The sequence below is a fragment of the Lithobates pipiens genome, unplaced genomic scaffold, assembly GCF_037356315.1.
Source record: "Lithobates pipiens isolate NorthernLeopardFrog02 unplaced genomic scaffold, aLitPip1_a1.2 Scaffold_18, whole genome shotgun sequence".
Classification (NCBI taxonomy): Eukaryota; Metazoa; Chordata; class Amphibia; order Anura; family Ranidae; genus Lithobates; species Lithobates pipiens.
Window position 1 is genome coordinate 339,190,506 of NW_027507758.1, and position 14,903 is coordinate 339,205,408.

General features: G+C 41.8%; 1 protein-coding gene across 2 annotated transcripts in view; it reads right to left on the reverse strand.

Annotated features, from left to right (window-relative positions):
• The window catches only part of LOC143988096 (CD109 antigen-like), a 249,191-nt gene that overhangs the window by 204,272 nt on the left and 30,016 nt on the right, over positions 1-14,903 (reverse strand). For both annotated transcript variants that reach the window (XM_077487378.1, XM_077487379.1), the window contains one exon: positions 4,578-4,738. In XM_077487378.1, coding sequence (XP_077343504.1) covers positions 4,578-4,738 — 161 coding nt within the window. The remainder of the gene's footprint in view (positions 1-4,577; positions 4,739-14,903) is intronic.

Sequence of the window (14,903 nt, forward strand, 5' to 3'; positions counted from 1 at the left end):
CATTTACCACCTGTGACAAAACTGCTTCCAAACTCACTTTTGATGCATTCATTTTTGCTACAAATTTCTGTTTAAAGTTGGTGGTAATCAGTATTGGATGTTTACAAAGGGCTGTTTTATGGTCCTGAAAGGTTCTCTATTGGATCCAGGTGATCATGGTAAAAACAGGTATACTGTAGATCTTCTGCATTAACCAACTATCCCCAGGAAAGCTCTCGTCCATTTGGCGCCTGGGTCAATTTGCATGACACCAACTTTGGTAATTTGAGGCTTTATTACCCCCACCCTCCCAATGATGTACCTCAGACAACAGAATTCCTGTAAGCCAATTGCACACTTTTGGAGATTGACAGTCAGACCAGCATTATGAATGGCATTAGGTCAGCCTGTATCTTGAGTAAGCGACTCTCTCTGTCTGTGGTGAAAATAACCACGTCATTTAAATAGCAGGGGCATAGTTTCTATGGGGCGTAACAATATGGTTCATCATTTGCTGTAAGGAATCTGAAGCCCAATGCAAGCCAGGTGGCAAACTCTTATAATAATAGTTCCATTCTACTATACAAAAAGCAATTATTGTTGGACTGGTCTGTTAGGGGTACTTTCCAATATCCTTCAGTGGGGTATAGTATTGTTTACAGTATATCACAGGACCCAGTCACTGAGTTAAATCATCTACCCTGGGTATAAGTCAAGCATCTAATTTGGAGACGTCATCTAATTCATTAGGGCTCCATTCGCACCAAAAACAAATGCCTGCTTTTAAGCTCCTTTTCATGTGTTCCCGCATGCCATAGTTAGGGCAGTCCATTATTTCAATTGGCTGCCCTATGGCTTGACAAACATGCAAAAAAAAAATAATAGTACCAATGCGCTTTGGACTGGCTTCCTCTGCTTCCCCTGCCAAAACCTCTAGTGGAAAACTCTTTACCTCGCTAGGGATAACCACTTCTATGTCCATCTGAGAATTACCTTTCAAGGGTTCAATGGTGCAGGGATTAGACACAGGTTTAGGACCCATTATCCCTTCCCCATAAGTCTCAAAACAAAAGGTAATCACAACTCTACTTTAGCTTTTTAGATCCAATTACCGACCACTCACACTTCATGGTCTCCCCTTCTTACTGTATGCTGTAATACAACTAATTAAAGGACATCTAAACTCAAGAGCAAAAATTTTATATATTGCAATTTACCAGTCCTTTGATGTGGTGGCTGCATTAGCTCTATTTTTTCAGGATAGGAAGCATTTTCAACACGTTCAGAAAATATCTGTTGATCTTGCCAGAAATATAGTATCCTAATACCCATGCAACTTGAAATAAAATCACAAACAATGTTCCCTTTAGGCTATTTTACGCACTGTACATACAAATCCCCCCATCCCTAAATACTGTAATACATAGGAATAGAGTAAGATGTGTTTGGAGTTCAGATTGAGAGCATCCTAGTGTGACAGCAATGGCTTTCTCCTTAGGTGCAGTGGAAGGAGTGAGCATAGCCACCCTGGCACAGAAAGTGTGTTATTTGCAGGATTACGCAATGAATATAAAGGGGAAAAGTTTGAAAAAATGAAGTGGATGCAGAAATTAACTGCATCTACATCTAACACAGAGGGGATGTTTTTTCAGCATGATTTCTGCGGTATCTTTCCTGTCTCTTCTTGCCTATAACTTCAAGCTAATTTGCTCTTAGTGCCAACAAGCACGCTTCTGTTCATTTTAGAATAAAGTATTGCAGTATGATTGGCAGAGGTGGTAGTAGACAGCTGTAGTATGGAGAGTTTCAAAGCAGCAAGGTAATAGAAAATAATGGTAGTTCAAGCCAATGAAAACAGGATGGAAGGAGCATTGAAGTTAGGAAAGAAAGTTACTTGATTCCCACATCAGCATAATAAGTGTTGATGGGGGAATCCCTCCCACATCGCTATTGTATTATGCCGGTGGGGAGCTTTCCGCTGTAGCCACCGGCAGTGATTGTGCGAAAATAACCCAAATGGCTGGTTGTACTGAAGTCGATTGAGAAACGACTTTACTACAACCAGTCTGCCCATAAACAGATCACAGTTAGTTTGGTTCCTACTAAACAAGGCAAATCTGTATTTAGTCAGCTTAAGTATAATGCATTTTTGCACAGAGATTCACATCTTTTATCTAAGGTTTGCTAGAGAGTTGTGATAGAAGAGAGAACAATTGTGCTTACACTAGTCTTTATGCACAGGTATTGCTAAATAGGATTGCAAGCAGAAAGACTTGGTTTGCTGGAAAGCTGACCATAGATGGGTAGAATTTGAGAAACTTTTGAGTGAAAAATCTTAGGAAAAGCAGTTCTAAGAAAGTTTGTTTGTTTTTTCTAATCATTAGTGGGGACAAATCAACATTCATTTTTGAATGCAGTGACAAGAAAATTCAAAGGAGCGGGATGGAAAATTTTTCTAACAGTGTATGTTGTTTTCATTTGATGAAGTATTCAAATGTTAGAAGCAGACAAAATCTTTTAAATGACAATTGGCTGTCCTGGGAATTTATGTATAAATTTTCCTAAGACTTTTCCTAAGAATTTTCATTAAAAATTCTAGCCATCTATGGTCAGCTTTAGGCTGGGTTCACACTGGTACGATATAGAAAAAATGTAGCAGCGCTGTCACGACAGTCGTACCTCTTTGGATCTGACTTTGCCCTGCGACTTGAAGTCTGACATGCATCCGTCTTCAATGAACAGGGATACGACTTTGATCCCCGACAATACCAGACACTGTCTGGTAAGAATCTTTAGGGGAAACTCCACACACCCCATTGGGTTCCCCCTTGGGGATCATACTAGGCCTGGTATGGATTTTCAGGGGAACCTCACGCCGAAAAAACGATATTGGGCCCCCCCAAAATCCATACCAGACCCTTATCCGAGCACACAGCCTGGCAGGTCAGGAAAGGGGGTAGGGACGAACGAGCACCACCCACCTGAACCGTACCAGGCCACATGCCCTCAACATGGGGGGGTGGGTGCTTTTGGGCAGGGGGTGCTTTGGGGTGTTGTTGAGGACATAGGCCCCCAGATCCTGACCCCCCAACCTGTGTGAATGAGTATGAGGTACATTGTACCCCTACCCATTCACCTAAGAAAAATGTTAAAAATAAAACACATTACACATGTCTCTTCCGATCTCTTCTCCCCTCTCCGGCTCTTCTATCTGCTCTGCTGACGTCTTCTGCCTCTGCTGGTTCTTTACCCCTCTCCAGGTTTTCTCTGCTGCTATCTTCTAGCTCTCTCCAGCTCTTCTCCCTCTGTCTGCTACTTCTGCCTCTGCTGGGTCTTCTCCGCTATCTTCTCGCTCTTTTGCTGGGTCTCCTCTGCTGTCTTCTCCCTCTGTTCTTCTTCCAATGTTGACTCGACGAGCTCTCCCACTCTAATGCTGTGTGCGGGGTGTTCCACTACTTATATTGGCATGGGGCGGGATCACCGGGTGATGTCATCCATAGGCCCCACCCCTTATGACTTCACCACCCGGGGCATGATGGAGTGGTGACGTCATGAGGGAAGGACCTCCGGTGACCCCGCCCCATGACAATATAAGTAAATAATATAAGTAAGCATTAGAGAGGGAGAAAGCGCTGAGTCAACATCGGAAGAAGAATAGAGGGAGAAGACAGCTGAGAAGACCCAGCAAAAGAACAAGAAGATAGAGGAGAAGAACCAGCAGAGGCAGATGACAGTGGACAGAGGGAAAAGAACAGGAGAGGGCTAGAAGACAACAGTGGAGAAGACCCAGAGAGGGGAGAGAGAAGAGATCATAAGAGCTGATGGAGCAGCCTTAATAAATTACCTTAAAAATATGTGTAATGTGTTTTATTTTTGAAATTTTTTTTAGGTTAATGGGTAGGAGTACAATGTACACCATATTTATTCACATAGGGTGAATGCCCCCTTATTAAAGTGGGCTTCTAGATTCTGATAAGCCCCCCTCCCCACAGACCCTGACAACCAATGGCCATGGTTGTCAGAAAGAGGCCCTTGTCTTCATCAACATGGGGACAAGGTGCTTTGGGGTGGGGGCTCAGGGGCCCCCCTGCCCCAAAGCACCCCCCCCAGCCCCAGCATGCGGCCTGGTACGATTCAGGAGGGGGGGTGCTTGCTTGTCCCAAGCCCCTTTCCTGACCTGCCGGGCTGTGTGCTCGGATAAGAGTCTGGTATGGATTTTGGGGGGACCCCAATGCTGTTTTTTTGGCGTGGGAGTTCCCCTGAACATCCCTACCAGATCGAAGGGTCTGGTATGCTCTTGGAGGGGGAACCCGTGCCATTTTTTTTACTTGCCTTGGAGTTCCCGTTCAAGATCCTCAGAGCACATGTTGTATGCCAGTAGGATCAAAGTTGGAACAAAGTAATACAGGGTAGTATTGTAGTACAAGTAGTATTGATTGTCACACGTCATGCGACATGAGCTCCCAATGTCGCAGAGTTTTTCCTAACAGTGTGAACCTGGTCTTAGTGCCAAGATTCTGTTTACCATTAGACCATCCAAACAACAAAGCCCAAAACATTTTCTTTGTCTGTTATTTTTCAATTATTTGGTCACTTACCTCTTTGAAACATTCCTTCTCCTTTAAGAAGAGTAATATTATCTTTTTGAATTTCAGCTTCAACTTTTACTAAAGGTGGGCTATCTTCTAATATATCAATTCCTAAAATAACATTTGATCCAGGACGGATATCTAAAGGAGTGGTAAGCAGGTATGTTGGCCTAATAAAGGAAAAAAATTTGTCAACTTGGATTGAGTCAGCATAACATTAAAATTGTACATTTATTGCAGCCAACAAATTTATATCACAGACTAAAGAAGAACGAACATACATAATACAGTACAAAAATGCTATGTATCTGCAGGCCAGATGGAATCAAGATGACTTGGATATAAATACAGATATAAGATAAATGGCTGTGTACTAAAGATTGGTCAGACAAAAAACAATGTTATGTCTTCTAACACTTTGGAACATTTGAGTTATATCAATAAGTCCTAGCAACACTTTTCTGGAGTTATAGCCAGATTAAAACATCCCTGCTGCCCATTGCAGGAGCTTTACCAACACATACTGCAAATTGAGGTAGTTCTTAATAGCGACATTTTACAAATTGAAGGTACTATTGCACCAAATTCAGAAATAATAACCTCTATGTCATAGATAGCAAAACTGAAGATAATTAGGACCAACTCTAACTTGCCGTACATAGACAGGCAGAGTGCCTGCCTATCCAGATAGCAAGCAATTGTGCTGCAAGTTTGAAAATGACTTGCTAAGCTATTGTTAGACATGCCAGGCTTCACAAGTTTTATGAACAATTGCAGCAAGTCCATATTACATGATTCTTTTTTTTTTTTTAACTCAAAACGGATTTTATTGGTACAAAGATACACAAAGATCATCACGGAATCAGCACAATATACATATTCAAGCAGCATACATATAAAGGCACATTTCACTTAGCAATGTCATACACCACAATCGATATAAGTCATCTCCCTATTCTAACATCACACCACATGTACAAATCAGGACGGTCCATTCGGGCCGCAGCCCCAGTGCCCCCTTGCCTGCCCTCTAAAACACCACATTCCCCATTATAACTTCTCTTATACTCCCTAAATAAACAACCTACCCATAACCAGCTCCAAGGGTGACAGCCCGGGGGTATCAAGCCAGGGACCCCACAGTCGTTCAAATCGTCCCGCCCGGCCCCTGTGTTGGTAAATATACTTTTCATATTACATGATTCCAGATCAACTTTCTTAGCAAAGATTCTGAAGCTAGTTCTGGTTCAGTTATGCTGTGCAATAGTCATTTCACCACAGGGGTCACTGTGGCTGAATTTTCATGCTGTAGACTTGCAGAAATCTTGCTGTAGACTCAAGACTGCAACTTTGCTCTTGCTAGAGACTTGCCATGTAAATTTTCTACAACTTGTAAAAGTGTCAACTAGAACTTGTGCTTCAAGTGCTCTGCAAGTGTCAATGAAAATGTGCAGCAAGTTAACAAGACTTACAATTCAAAACTGCCACAAATGTATGGTATGTAATCCTTGCTATCTGGGTATGTATTGTTGTGGAGCAAGAGGTATATTTGCTGCCTCTACCTCCTCCCCACCTGTCATTGGTGTAATTGAGTACGCCTTCAGTTTTACAAAAACAGCCTCCTAGCAACCAGTGACACTAATGCCGCGTACACACGATCAGACATTCTAACAAACTGTGGATTTTTTTCCGACGGATGCTGACTCAAACTTGTCTTGCATACACACGGTCGCACAAATGTTGTCGGAACTTCCGATTGCCAAGAACACGCTTACGTACAACGCGTACGACAGCACTAGAAAAGGGAAGTTCAGTAGCCAGTGCGCCACCCTTTGGGTTCCTTCTGCTAATCTCGTGTTAGTAGAAGTTTGGTGAGAGACGATTCACGCTTTTCAGCCTCATGCTTTTTAGATCATTACTGCTCTTCTGTTTTTGCTTGTGGGTTTGTATCTGTTCGTATCTGTATGTAGTCAGTTCGTATCTGTTTTTCAGTGCGTTCTTGTCTGCTCGTTTCTGATTTTCAGCTCGCTCTTCTCAGGCCTTTCTGATTTTCAGTGCGTCCTGTTAGTTTGTTCTGACCAGCCGACCATTTTGAAGCCATGTTGCGGTTACGTACTCGCCATAGAGTTTGTGCTATGCAGGGGCTTGGTGTTGGGGTTCTTACTTTGATCCAATCCCAGTCCATGAACAGGGGGAGGAGGAGTTCATGGGCGAAAAATTGGTTGCTCCAGTGTGACCAATTCTTGCATATGCCAGGAGAATATTCCTGATTATTTCAGGAATTATCTCCGGATGATGGACCCCATTTTTCAAGACAGGCAGAGTACTAATGCGCTATCTAGAAAGTGCTTGACAATCAATAAACTAAAAATATATAAAAAATGTGAAAAAATTGTGAAAAAATAGTATCCTCATATAAAGTGCTTGGTATAAAGTGGAAAGCTGCTAAACTTCTATACTGTTACCGACACCAATAGATCTGTGTATAAATAATGAAGTAGCTCTAACAACTCAAGAAAAAAAAAATTGTGCAAATGTGCTTTAAAATATACTGATTCCTCCTGAAATTGTGTCTTGGCACAAAACAGTTATTAGCAAACAATTAAAGTGATAAATAAAACATTCAAAATACAAATAAATCTGATCCAGTGAATAACGTGCAATAAAGTCCAGTGTATAAAGTGCATCACTTCTTCTTATTATTATTCAATTAATTCAATTAAAATAACCATATTTCAATAATTAAAGTGCATCAATAATCAGTCTAGAAAAATGTTCCCATCAAAAAGTGCATCCAAAAAGTAATTTGATGATTCAAGGAAATGTTTAGTCTCTTAATTCTATATAAGCAAGCAGAGATGAGGGATCCTTTGCCCTGGAGCCGTCAAGGAGGAGAATGTGACTGCACGGTTGTCCATTGATGCACCATTTGACCTGTAGGGGTCTTCCTTGAAGGTGAGAGGCTGATACAACTGGGGGAGGATTCTGAATATATTCATAGTAGTATTTTAGATTGGACTCCCTTATCCGTTCCTGCCCTCCTCATCTCTGCTTGCTTATATAGAATTAAGAGACTGAACATATATTTTTTTGATTTGCTAGCATTACTTCAGTATTTATACACAGACCCCATTTTTCACCATCATTTGGCTTGGCTTACCCCTTATATTATGAAGCAGGACACCTGCATGCGGCAAGCCATCACTCCTGAGCAAAGGCTCGTCACCACTTTGCGGTACTTGTCGATGGGGAGAAGTCTGAAGGACATCAAGTTCTCAACAGGCATCCCCCCCCCCCAGGCTCCGGGGATCATTATTCCAGAGACCTGTTCTGCCATCATTCAGGTCCTGCAGAAGGACTATATTAAGGTAAGTTTTATCCTTTAACATCACATTCTATGTATTTAATGTTTGCTAAGGTATTGTATTTATTTCATCATTCCATAATTACCATGATTGTAATATGCTGTGAATGTCCTCTTTGTCCTCATGCATCCTGGAAGCTTTTAATGCTCCTTTTTTTTCCTTCATGCATAGTTGCCTTCACTAACCTCCCCAGCATGGTATCCAGGGCCCATATACACCTAGCCTAGTCACTTAACAATGTATTTTGTCAGCTCTATAGTAGTGTTTTACCCCAAACACCCACTAAAATGTGTACAAATGTTATTGTTGTCCTTAACCACTTTCAGACCGGACCAATTTGCTGGTCAAAGACCAGACCACTTTTTGCGATTCGGCACTGCGTCGCTTTAACTGACAATTGCGCGGTCGTGCGACGTGGCTCCCAAACAAAATTGACGTCCTTTTTTTCCCACAAATAAAGCTTTCTTTTGGTGGTATTTGATCACCCCTCCGGTTTTTATTTTTTGCGCTATAAACAAAAATAGAGCGACAATTTTGAAAAAAACGCATTATTTTTTACTTTTTGTTATAATAAATATCCCCCAAAAATATATAAAAAAACATTTTTTCCCTCAGTTTAGGCCGATACGTATTCTTCTACATATTTTTGGTAAAAAAAATCGCAATAAGCGATTATTGATTGGTTTACGCAAAAGTTATAGCGTTTACAAAATAGGGATAGTTTTATAGCATTTTTATTAATAATTTTTTATTATTTTTTTTTACTAGTAATGGCGGCGATCAGCGATTTTTATTGTGACTGCGACATTGTGGGGGACCCATCGGACATTTTTGACACATTTTTGGGACCATTGTCATTTATATAAATTCAGTGATTCCTGTGTAAATGACACTGGCAGTGAAGGGGTTAACCAGTGGGTGGCAGTGTAGGGGTTAAGTGTTCCTAGGGGTGTGTTACTAACTGTGGGGGGGTTGGGCTTTCATTTAGTGAACACTGATCTCTGCTCCAATCACATGGAGCAGAGATCAGCGTCACTAGTTGCTAGGCAGAATGGAGAAATGTTGTTTACAACGGCACTTCTCCATTCGGCCGCTCCGTGAGACGATCGCGGCGATGCCCGCAGCGATCGAGTCCGCGGGTCCCGCGACCGGACTCACGGGGCTCCCGATGGCAGGGCGGCAAATTTAAAGGGACGTACATGTACGCCCATTTGCCTGCCCGTGCCATTCTGTCGACGTACATCGTCGTGCGCTGGTCGGCAAGTGGTTAAATTCAAGCAGAGTGCAAGAGGCTTTTTTTGGGGGGGCCCAAACTCATTTCGAACCCTCCCTCCCCCCCCAACCGCTAAGTCAACCGGTACCAGTCCTCTATCTGCTGACTTAGCCAAATCCATACACACTACACCTACCTCTTTTGTGGTCATATTTATGGATGAATTCACCAAAGCATGTAGTGCAAGGGCCTGCCTTAATACTTTCAAATGCTACTGTTTAAAGTTTTGTTCCCCTATTATCGTGATAGGTAATTGCAGAATGTAAAAATGTGCTTCAATTTGTACAGTGTGTGTTCATATTCTTGTAGTATGACACTTCTTACCTGCCCAGTGGGCTGCCAATAGTGTAAGTAAGGAGGGGCTGTAAAACACATTATTTATGCTTTCAGCTCTCAATGAAGTGGAGAGGGTTACCTGTCCAAAACATCTCCCCCTCCCCTAAAATTTTTACAATGGGCCATCAGATGGGGTGAGGAATCTAATAAGTGCAGCTTATACTTTTGTCTTTAAATACTCATTTCAATAAATGTTATAATTATGTTGGCCAAGATTGTTTGTCTAATCTGATTGCAATGTTATATGTAAAAGTAATATATTGTTTTATTGTTTGACTCCACAGTTTCCTTCAAATCCAGAGGAATTGCAGACTGTGGCCTCCCAGTTTGCCGTGGGACTTTCCAAACTGTGGAGGGGCAATCGATGGGAAGCACGTCCAAATAGTCCCACACTTAACTCGGGGTCATACTTTTATAATTACAAGGGGTTTAATAGTATTTTGATGTTGGCGGTGGTGTCGGTGACATACGAGTTTTTGTATGTGGATGTGGGGAAGAATGGCTGGATGTCGGATGGTGGAGTCATCACCCAGACGGAGTTCTACAGAGGGCTCCAGAATGGCAGCTTGGTCTTGCCACCTGCGGAAAACAATGTGGCTGGTCTTCCATTTGTTTTCCTTGCTGATGAAGCATTTGGGCTAGGAGAACATCTGATGAGGCCATTTTCCATGAGGACCCTCACCCCGGACCAGAAGGTTTTTAACTGCCGACTGGCCAGAGCTAGAAGAGTGGTGGAGAATGATTTTTGACATAATGGCCAGCCGGTTCCATCTATTTCTAACACCAATCCACATGTGCTTTCTGCACAATTTATGTAAAAATGCTACAAACTATGTGGCCTCAGTTGGGCCTGAGGCTGGATTTCCTGATCAATCAAACCTGACTTGAAGCTGGACATCCTGGCTTGCCCCCCCAAAGCACCCATGAAGTCAGACAAAAATATCTGGAGTACTTTGCGGGTAGGGGGACCATTGATATGCCAGCAAATGTGTGAAATTCTTTTTAAATAAATGTTTATTTTAAAATGAACTAATATTTCATTTTATTTACTGCTTGCGTTTCTTTTATCTGTCTCCTAGTTTCTACAATGGGCTTTTCTTTTTGCCCATTTTCTTCAATAGTGCAAACGTAATTTATTTGATACATGAGGTGATAATCTCTTCTTCAGCTAACTATTATGTTGTGGGTCTGCTACACAGACACCTTGTTTTACTTTTAATGTATGTAATGCTTTAATGATAAAAATATTCATCCTTTTCAGCACCATGAATTAATTGTTTTGAGTCCATAAAATGTCCTGATTAGGGCCAATTTTAGAGCACTGTGGGGGCTATTTACTAAAGGCAAATCCACTTTGCACTACAAGTGCACTGCAATTGCACTTGAAACTGCACTGAAAGTGAAAAAGTGAACTTGTAGTGCAAAGTAGATTTGCCTTTAGTAAATAACCCCCATTGTCACTGTAAACTACAACAACGTACTTGAAAAACTGGTATTGAGCATTGAAATAAGAAGCCACACATTGAGTATAAAACATTTTACTCCGTGCACATTCACATGTGCATTAGAAAAGCGTTTTTGAACAAACCAACATCTTTAGTGTATAGCATTTTTATGGTTGACATTAGAAATTGCATTTTTTAGGTTAAACAGGCATGTTTAAAACCATAATAGCATACACAACTCAGGAACTTACAAAGTTCAACTTTGAAAAATTTAAGGTAATATCAGACATTAGTATGTCCAAACTGTGTTGATCTTGCCTTCATCAGATGGGGTGATGTCACCCTTGTAAAAGGCAAATTTTGAAGAGGCACACAAATTGGGAGACAAAATGTGGATTTTTCTTCCGATCCCATGTTTAATCTCAACATGTGCTAGCTCCCATCATGGGGGAATCAATGGATGTGTTTCGGGGGGTGCTACCCCTTCCTCTCACCTACTTGAGTTGCGAGAAAGGGGTTGCACCCACAAAACACGTACACTGATATCCTGTGATAGCAGATAGCACATGTTGACACACTGTGTGCATCTTCAAAATTTGGCTTTTGTAATACTTTAAAACTTGATTTAGAAGAAAAAATTAAAAAAAGGTACAATGTTTGTGTGTTTCAGATTCTGCCTAAAACATCAATGATGTTTTTCATTTTTTTTTTACATCATTGATGTTTTCCTTTATCTTTTCTCAATCATGATTGCACACCATGATGAGGACGTGTGCACTTGCACTGGTGAAATTCGTTTCTTCTTCCACAACATCCACATCACCTAAAATAAAAAAACACTCCATGTATTATAAATATGCAGACATACATCTATTACCTGAAGCTGTGGTCTCAGACACTCACCTGTTGTGGTCACCATTTCACCCAATTCATGTACCTCGGAATCCACATCCTCAGTTTGTGGTGTGGTGACTTCCCCTTCTTTAGGAGGTTGGGGGTCCCGAGTCTTTTCTCCCCTATGTGAATAATAAAATAGATATACTTAGAACACAGATATTTGAGGCACGAAATAGGAATATGAAATATTGCTTGAAAGTGTCATACAAATGTCTGTTTTGGCAGAGTTCCAAGCTGAATACATGTTTTTTTTCCCTTTCTTCAAGCTGGAATACTTACCTTTTTTGGTAAAGTTTCCCACATGGAGACACCCCTAGTATCCATTGGAGCACCTGTGTGGGACACCCTAAAAAGGGTGTTCTGGTGTCCCACACTAGTGCTCCTGCATCCAGATGTGTAAACAGCTGCTAAGTGTCCTCTCCTTACACTGAATCAAGTTTGCATTTCATTCTAGTTACAAACCCATCTAGACAACAATGTAATAAACGTATTTTACTACAAATAGGCCTGAACAAATGTAGTTAACCTGCATCTGCCAAAAACATTGTATTAGTGGGCGAACTAACGATGTTTACTACAAATTATTACTTACGAACCTGAAACTTGCCATTTTAAACTGTACAGCAGTAAATAAAAGCACATGGAGCAACACAAACTTAATAATAATAATAGGATCACACGACAAAATACTTACTTTTTTGCAACACTCTCTTGATTCTTCCGTACTGATCCTGCTCCCTCTATTTGAGGTCTGACCATCGTTTCCTCAGATGACCCTTGGATTGTTGTACCCCAAAATTCTTCTGCAGACTTTTTACAACTTTAGTCATGATTTTGGCCTTTCTCACATTTGGGTTTCTGTACGGCCCATATTTCCCGTCATAGTCGGCCCTCTTCAAGATGTCCACCATCTCCACCATCTCAACAAAGGACATATTTGAGGCCTTAAATCTCCTGGATCGGGACATTTGTGGCTCCAGGCTTTCCTCGTCGTGGCTGCTATCCTCTGCACACACCTGCTCTGTCTCCGCCATGCGCTCTCCCACTGTGCCCAAAGAGAAGGGGCGGGGACTATACTAGAAAGAAGGTCAGAAGTGGGTGGGGTTTCATGCATGCGCAGTGTATATAAAGTGTAACACATGCATCATACGTACGATCTGTGATCGGAGGATGGAGTAGCGGAAGCACCGATCGTGCTAACGAAGGTACAATTTTAACTTGGGGCATCAGTGGCCTATACTGCTTAGAGATTGAGGCCTATATTGGGACAAGATTAGGAGAGATTAGCCTGACATTAAGGGTTGTCTTTTGTTGTGTTTTTCAGATAAAATGGATAGATTCAATGACCACGACTTCCTCCCTAGCTTCATTGATAAATACAGGGAGCTGCCCTTTCTGTGGCAGGTGAAACACCCATTTTATAATAATAAAATAAAGATAAAGGCAGTGCTGGATCAATTGCTGGAATTGATGAAGCTGGTGATTCCCACAGCAACCATCCCCTATTTGAAGTGCAAAATCGGTGGCCTGAGGAGCACATATAACAGGGAGCACAAAAAGGTCCAGGATTCAATGAGATCAGGAGCAGCAGCAGATGACGTTTATGTCCCCAGGCTGTGGTACTACGACAGACTGCATTTTTTCACATCCTTCCACTCTCCCTTCCAACTCAGATGAGGCTTCTGATGTACAATCTGGGCCTTCCACCCAGGAAGAAGTGAAGGAGTCCAGCTTGAGCCAGGTATAGCATTGTTCAACTTATTTCTTGTCAAAAATTGAATGATGTTAACAAGATGTTATTATTGATCACTAATTTCTGATTTAACAAAGTGGTTTACATATCAATAGATACTAGTAGCCAAAAATGTTTGGGAAAAGAATGAAAAACGCTGGTGTCAGAAGGATAGTCTTTTTGATTTGTTAACATCGAATTTGCAACAGTCATGAGCTCTAAATTGTTTGTGATTGATGACCAAAAAACTAAAACTATGTCCAATTTTCATACAAAGAAAAGTCTCAGCCAGGAGGAAGCCATGGAAAATGGCAGCTAGGAGGTGGCGGGGGAAAGTGCAGCCAGGAGATGGAGGGGAAAGTTGCAGCCAGGAGGTGGCGGAGGAAAGCGGCAGGTTTCTCCCCTTCACATTTCAACAAAAAGGCCCAGGAAGGGGAGTAACGTGGAGGAGTTAGGGCTTTCTTTGATTCGGCAGGCTACTGCGGCCATCAGAACCACCCCCAATCTTCAAGAGGCCTATGCCTGCATGGCAGCCAGAAAAATGCAGGAAATGGAGGTGGGCCAACATCTCATTTGTGAAGAAGATCTCATTGATCAGGCCCTAACTAAGGGGGTGATGGGTGAACTCACACAAAAAGGTCACGTATGTGAGTTGAATCATACTCCACCTCCTGCCACAACTCCAACACCACAGCCATAGTCTGGAAGGAAGCGTGCAAAGAAGTCTTGAGAGTGATGGCCTGGGTTTGGTCTGGTCTGGCAAAAGACGCAGGCTAAGTCCAGAAAATGTAATACGAAAAAAAGAGATCTCACGGCTCCAGGGACACACATGCAGGTAGTGAACACCTCTCTTGGCCCAGAGGCCACAGGTGCAGGCAATTGCCAATAGCAACAAGCGAAGATAGACTCTGGACTGCCGCATGCTTGGGAAAAACTCCTTTCTTTATTTAAAAAAATCACATAAAAAAACACAGCGAACACAGCAGACAAAAAGAGGGCTGACGGTTCGCACTAGCAGTAGTGCTTACTCATAGCTGAGTCCAGAGTCTATCTTCGCTTGTTGTTAAAAGACGCAGGCTGTTGTAAGACCACAGCCTGGGGACATATATGTCATCTGGTATGGAAAAAATATGGAAAAAATAAACCACGCTAGAGAAAATTCGAATTAATTAATTAGCTAATCAATTAATTGAACAGTCAATGGATTAGCCAGAGAATCCCTAAAAGCTCTATAGGCCGCAGCTCTGGTGGGATACACACACAGGCAATAGGAAAGACAATTTGAAG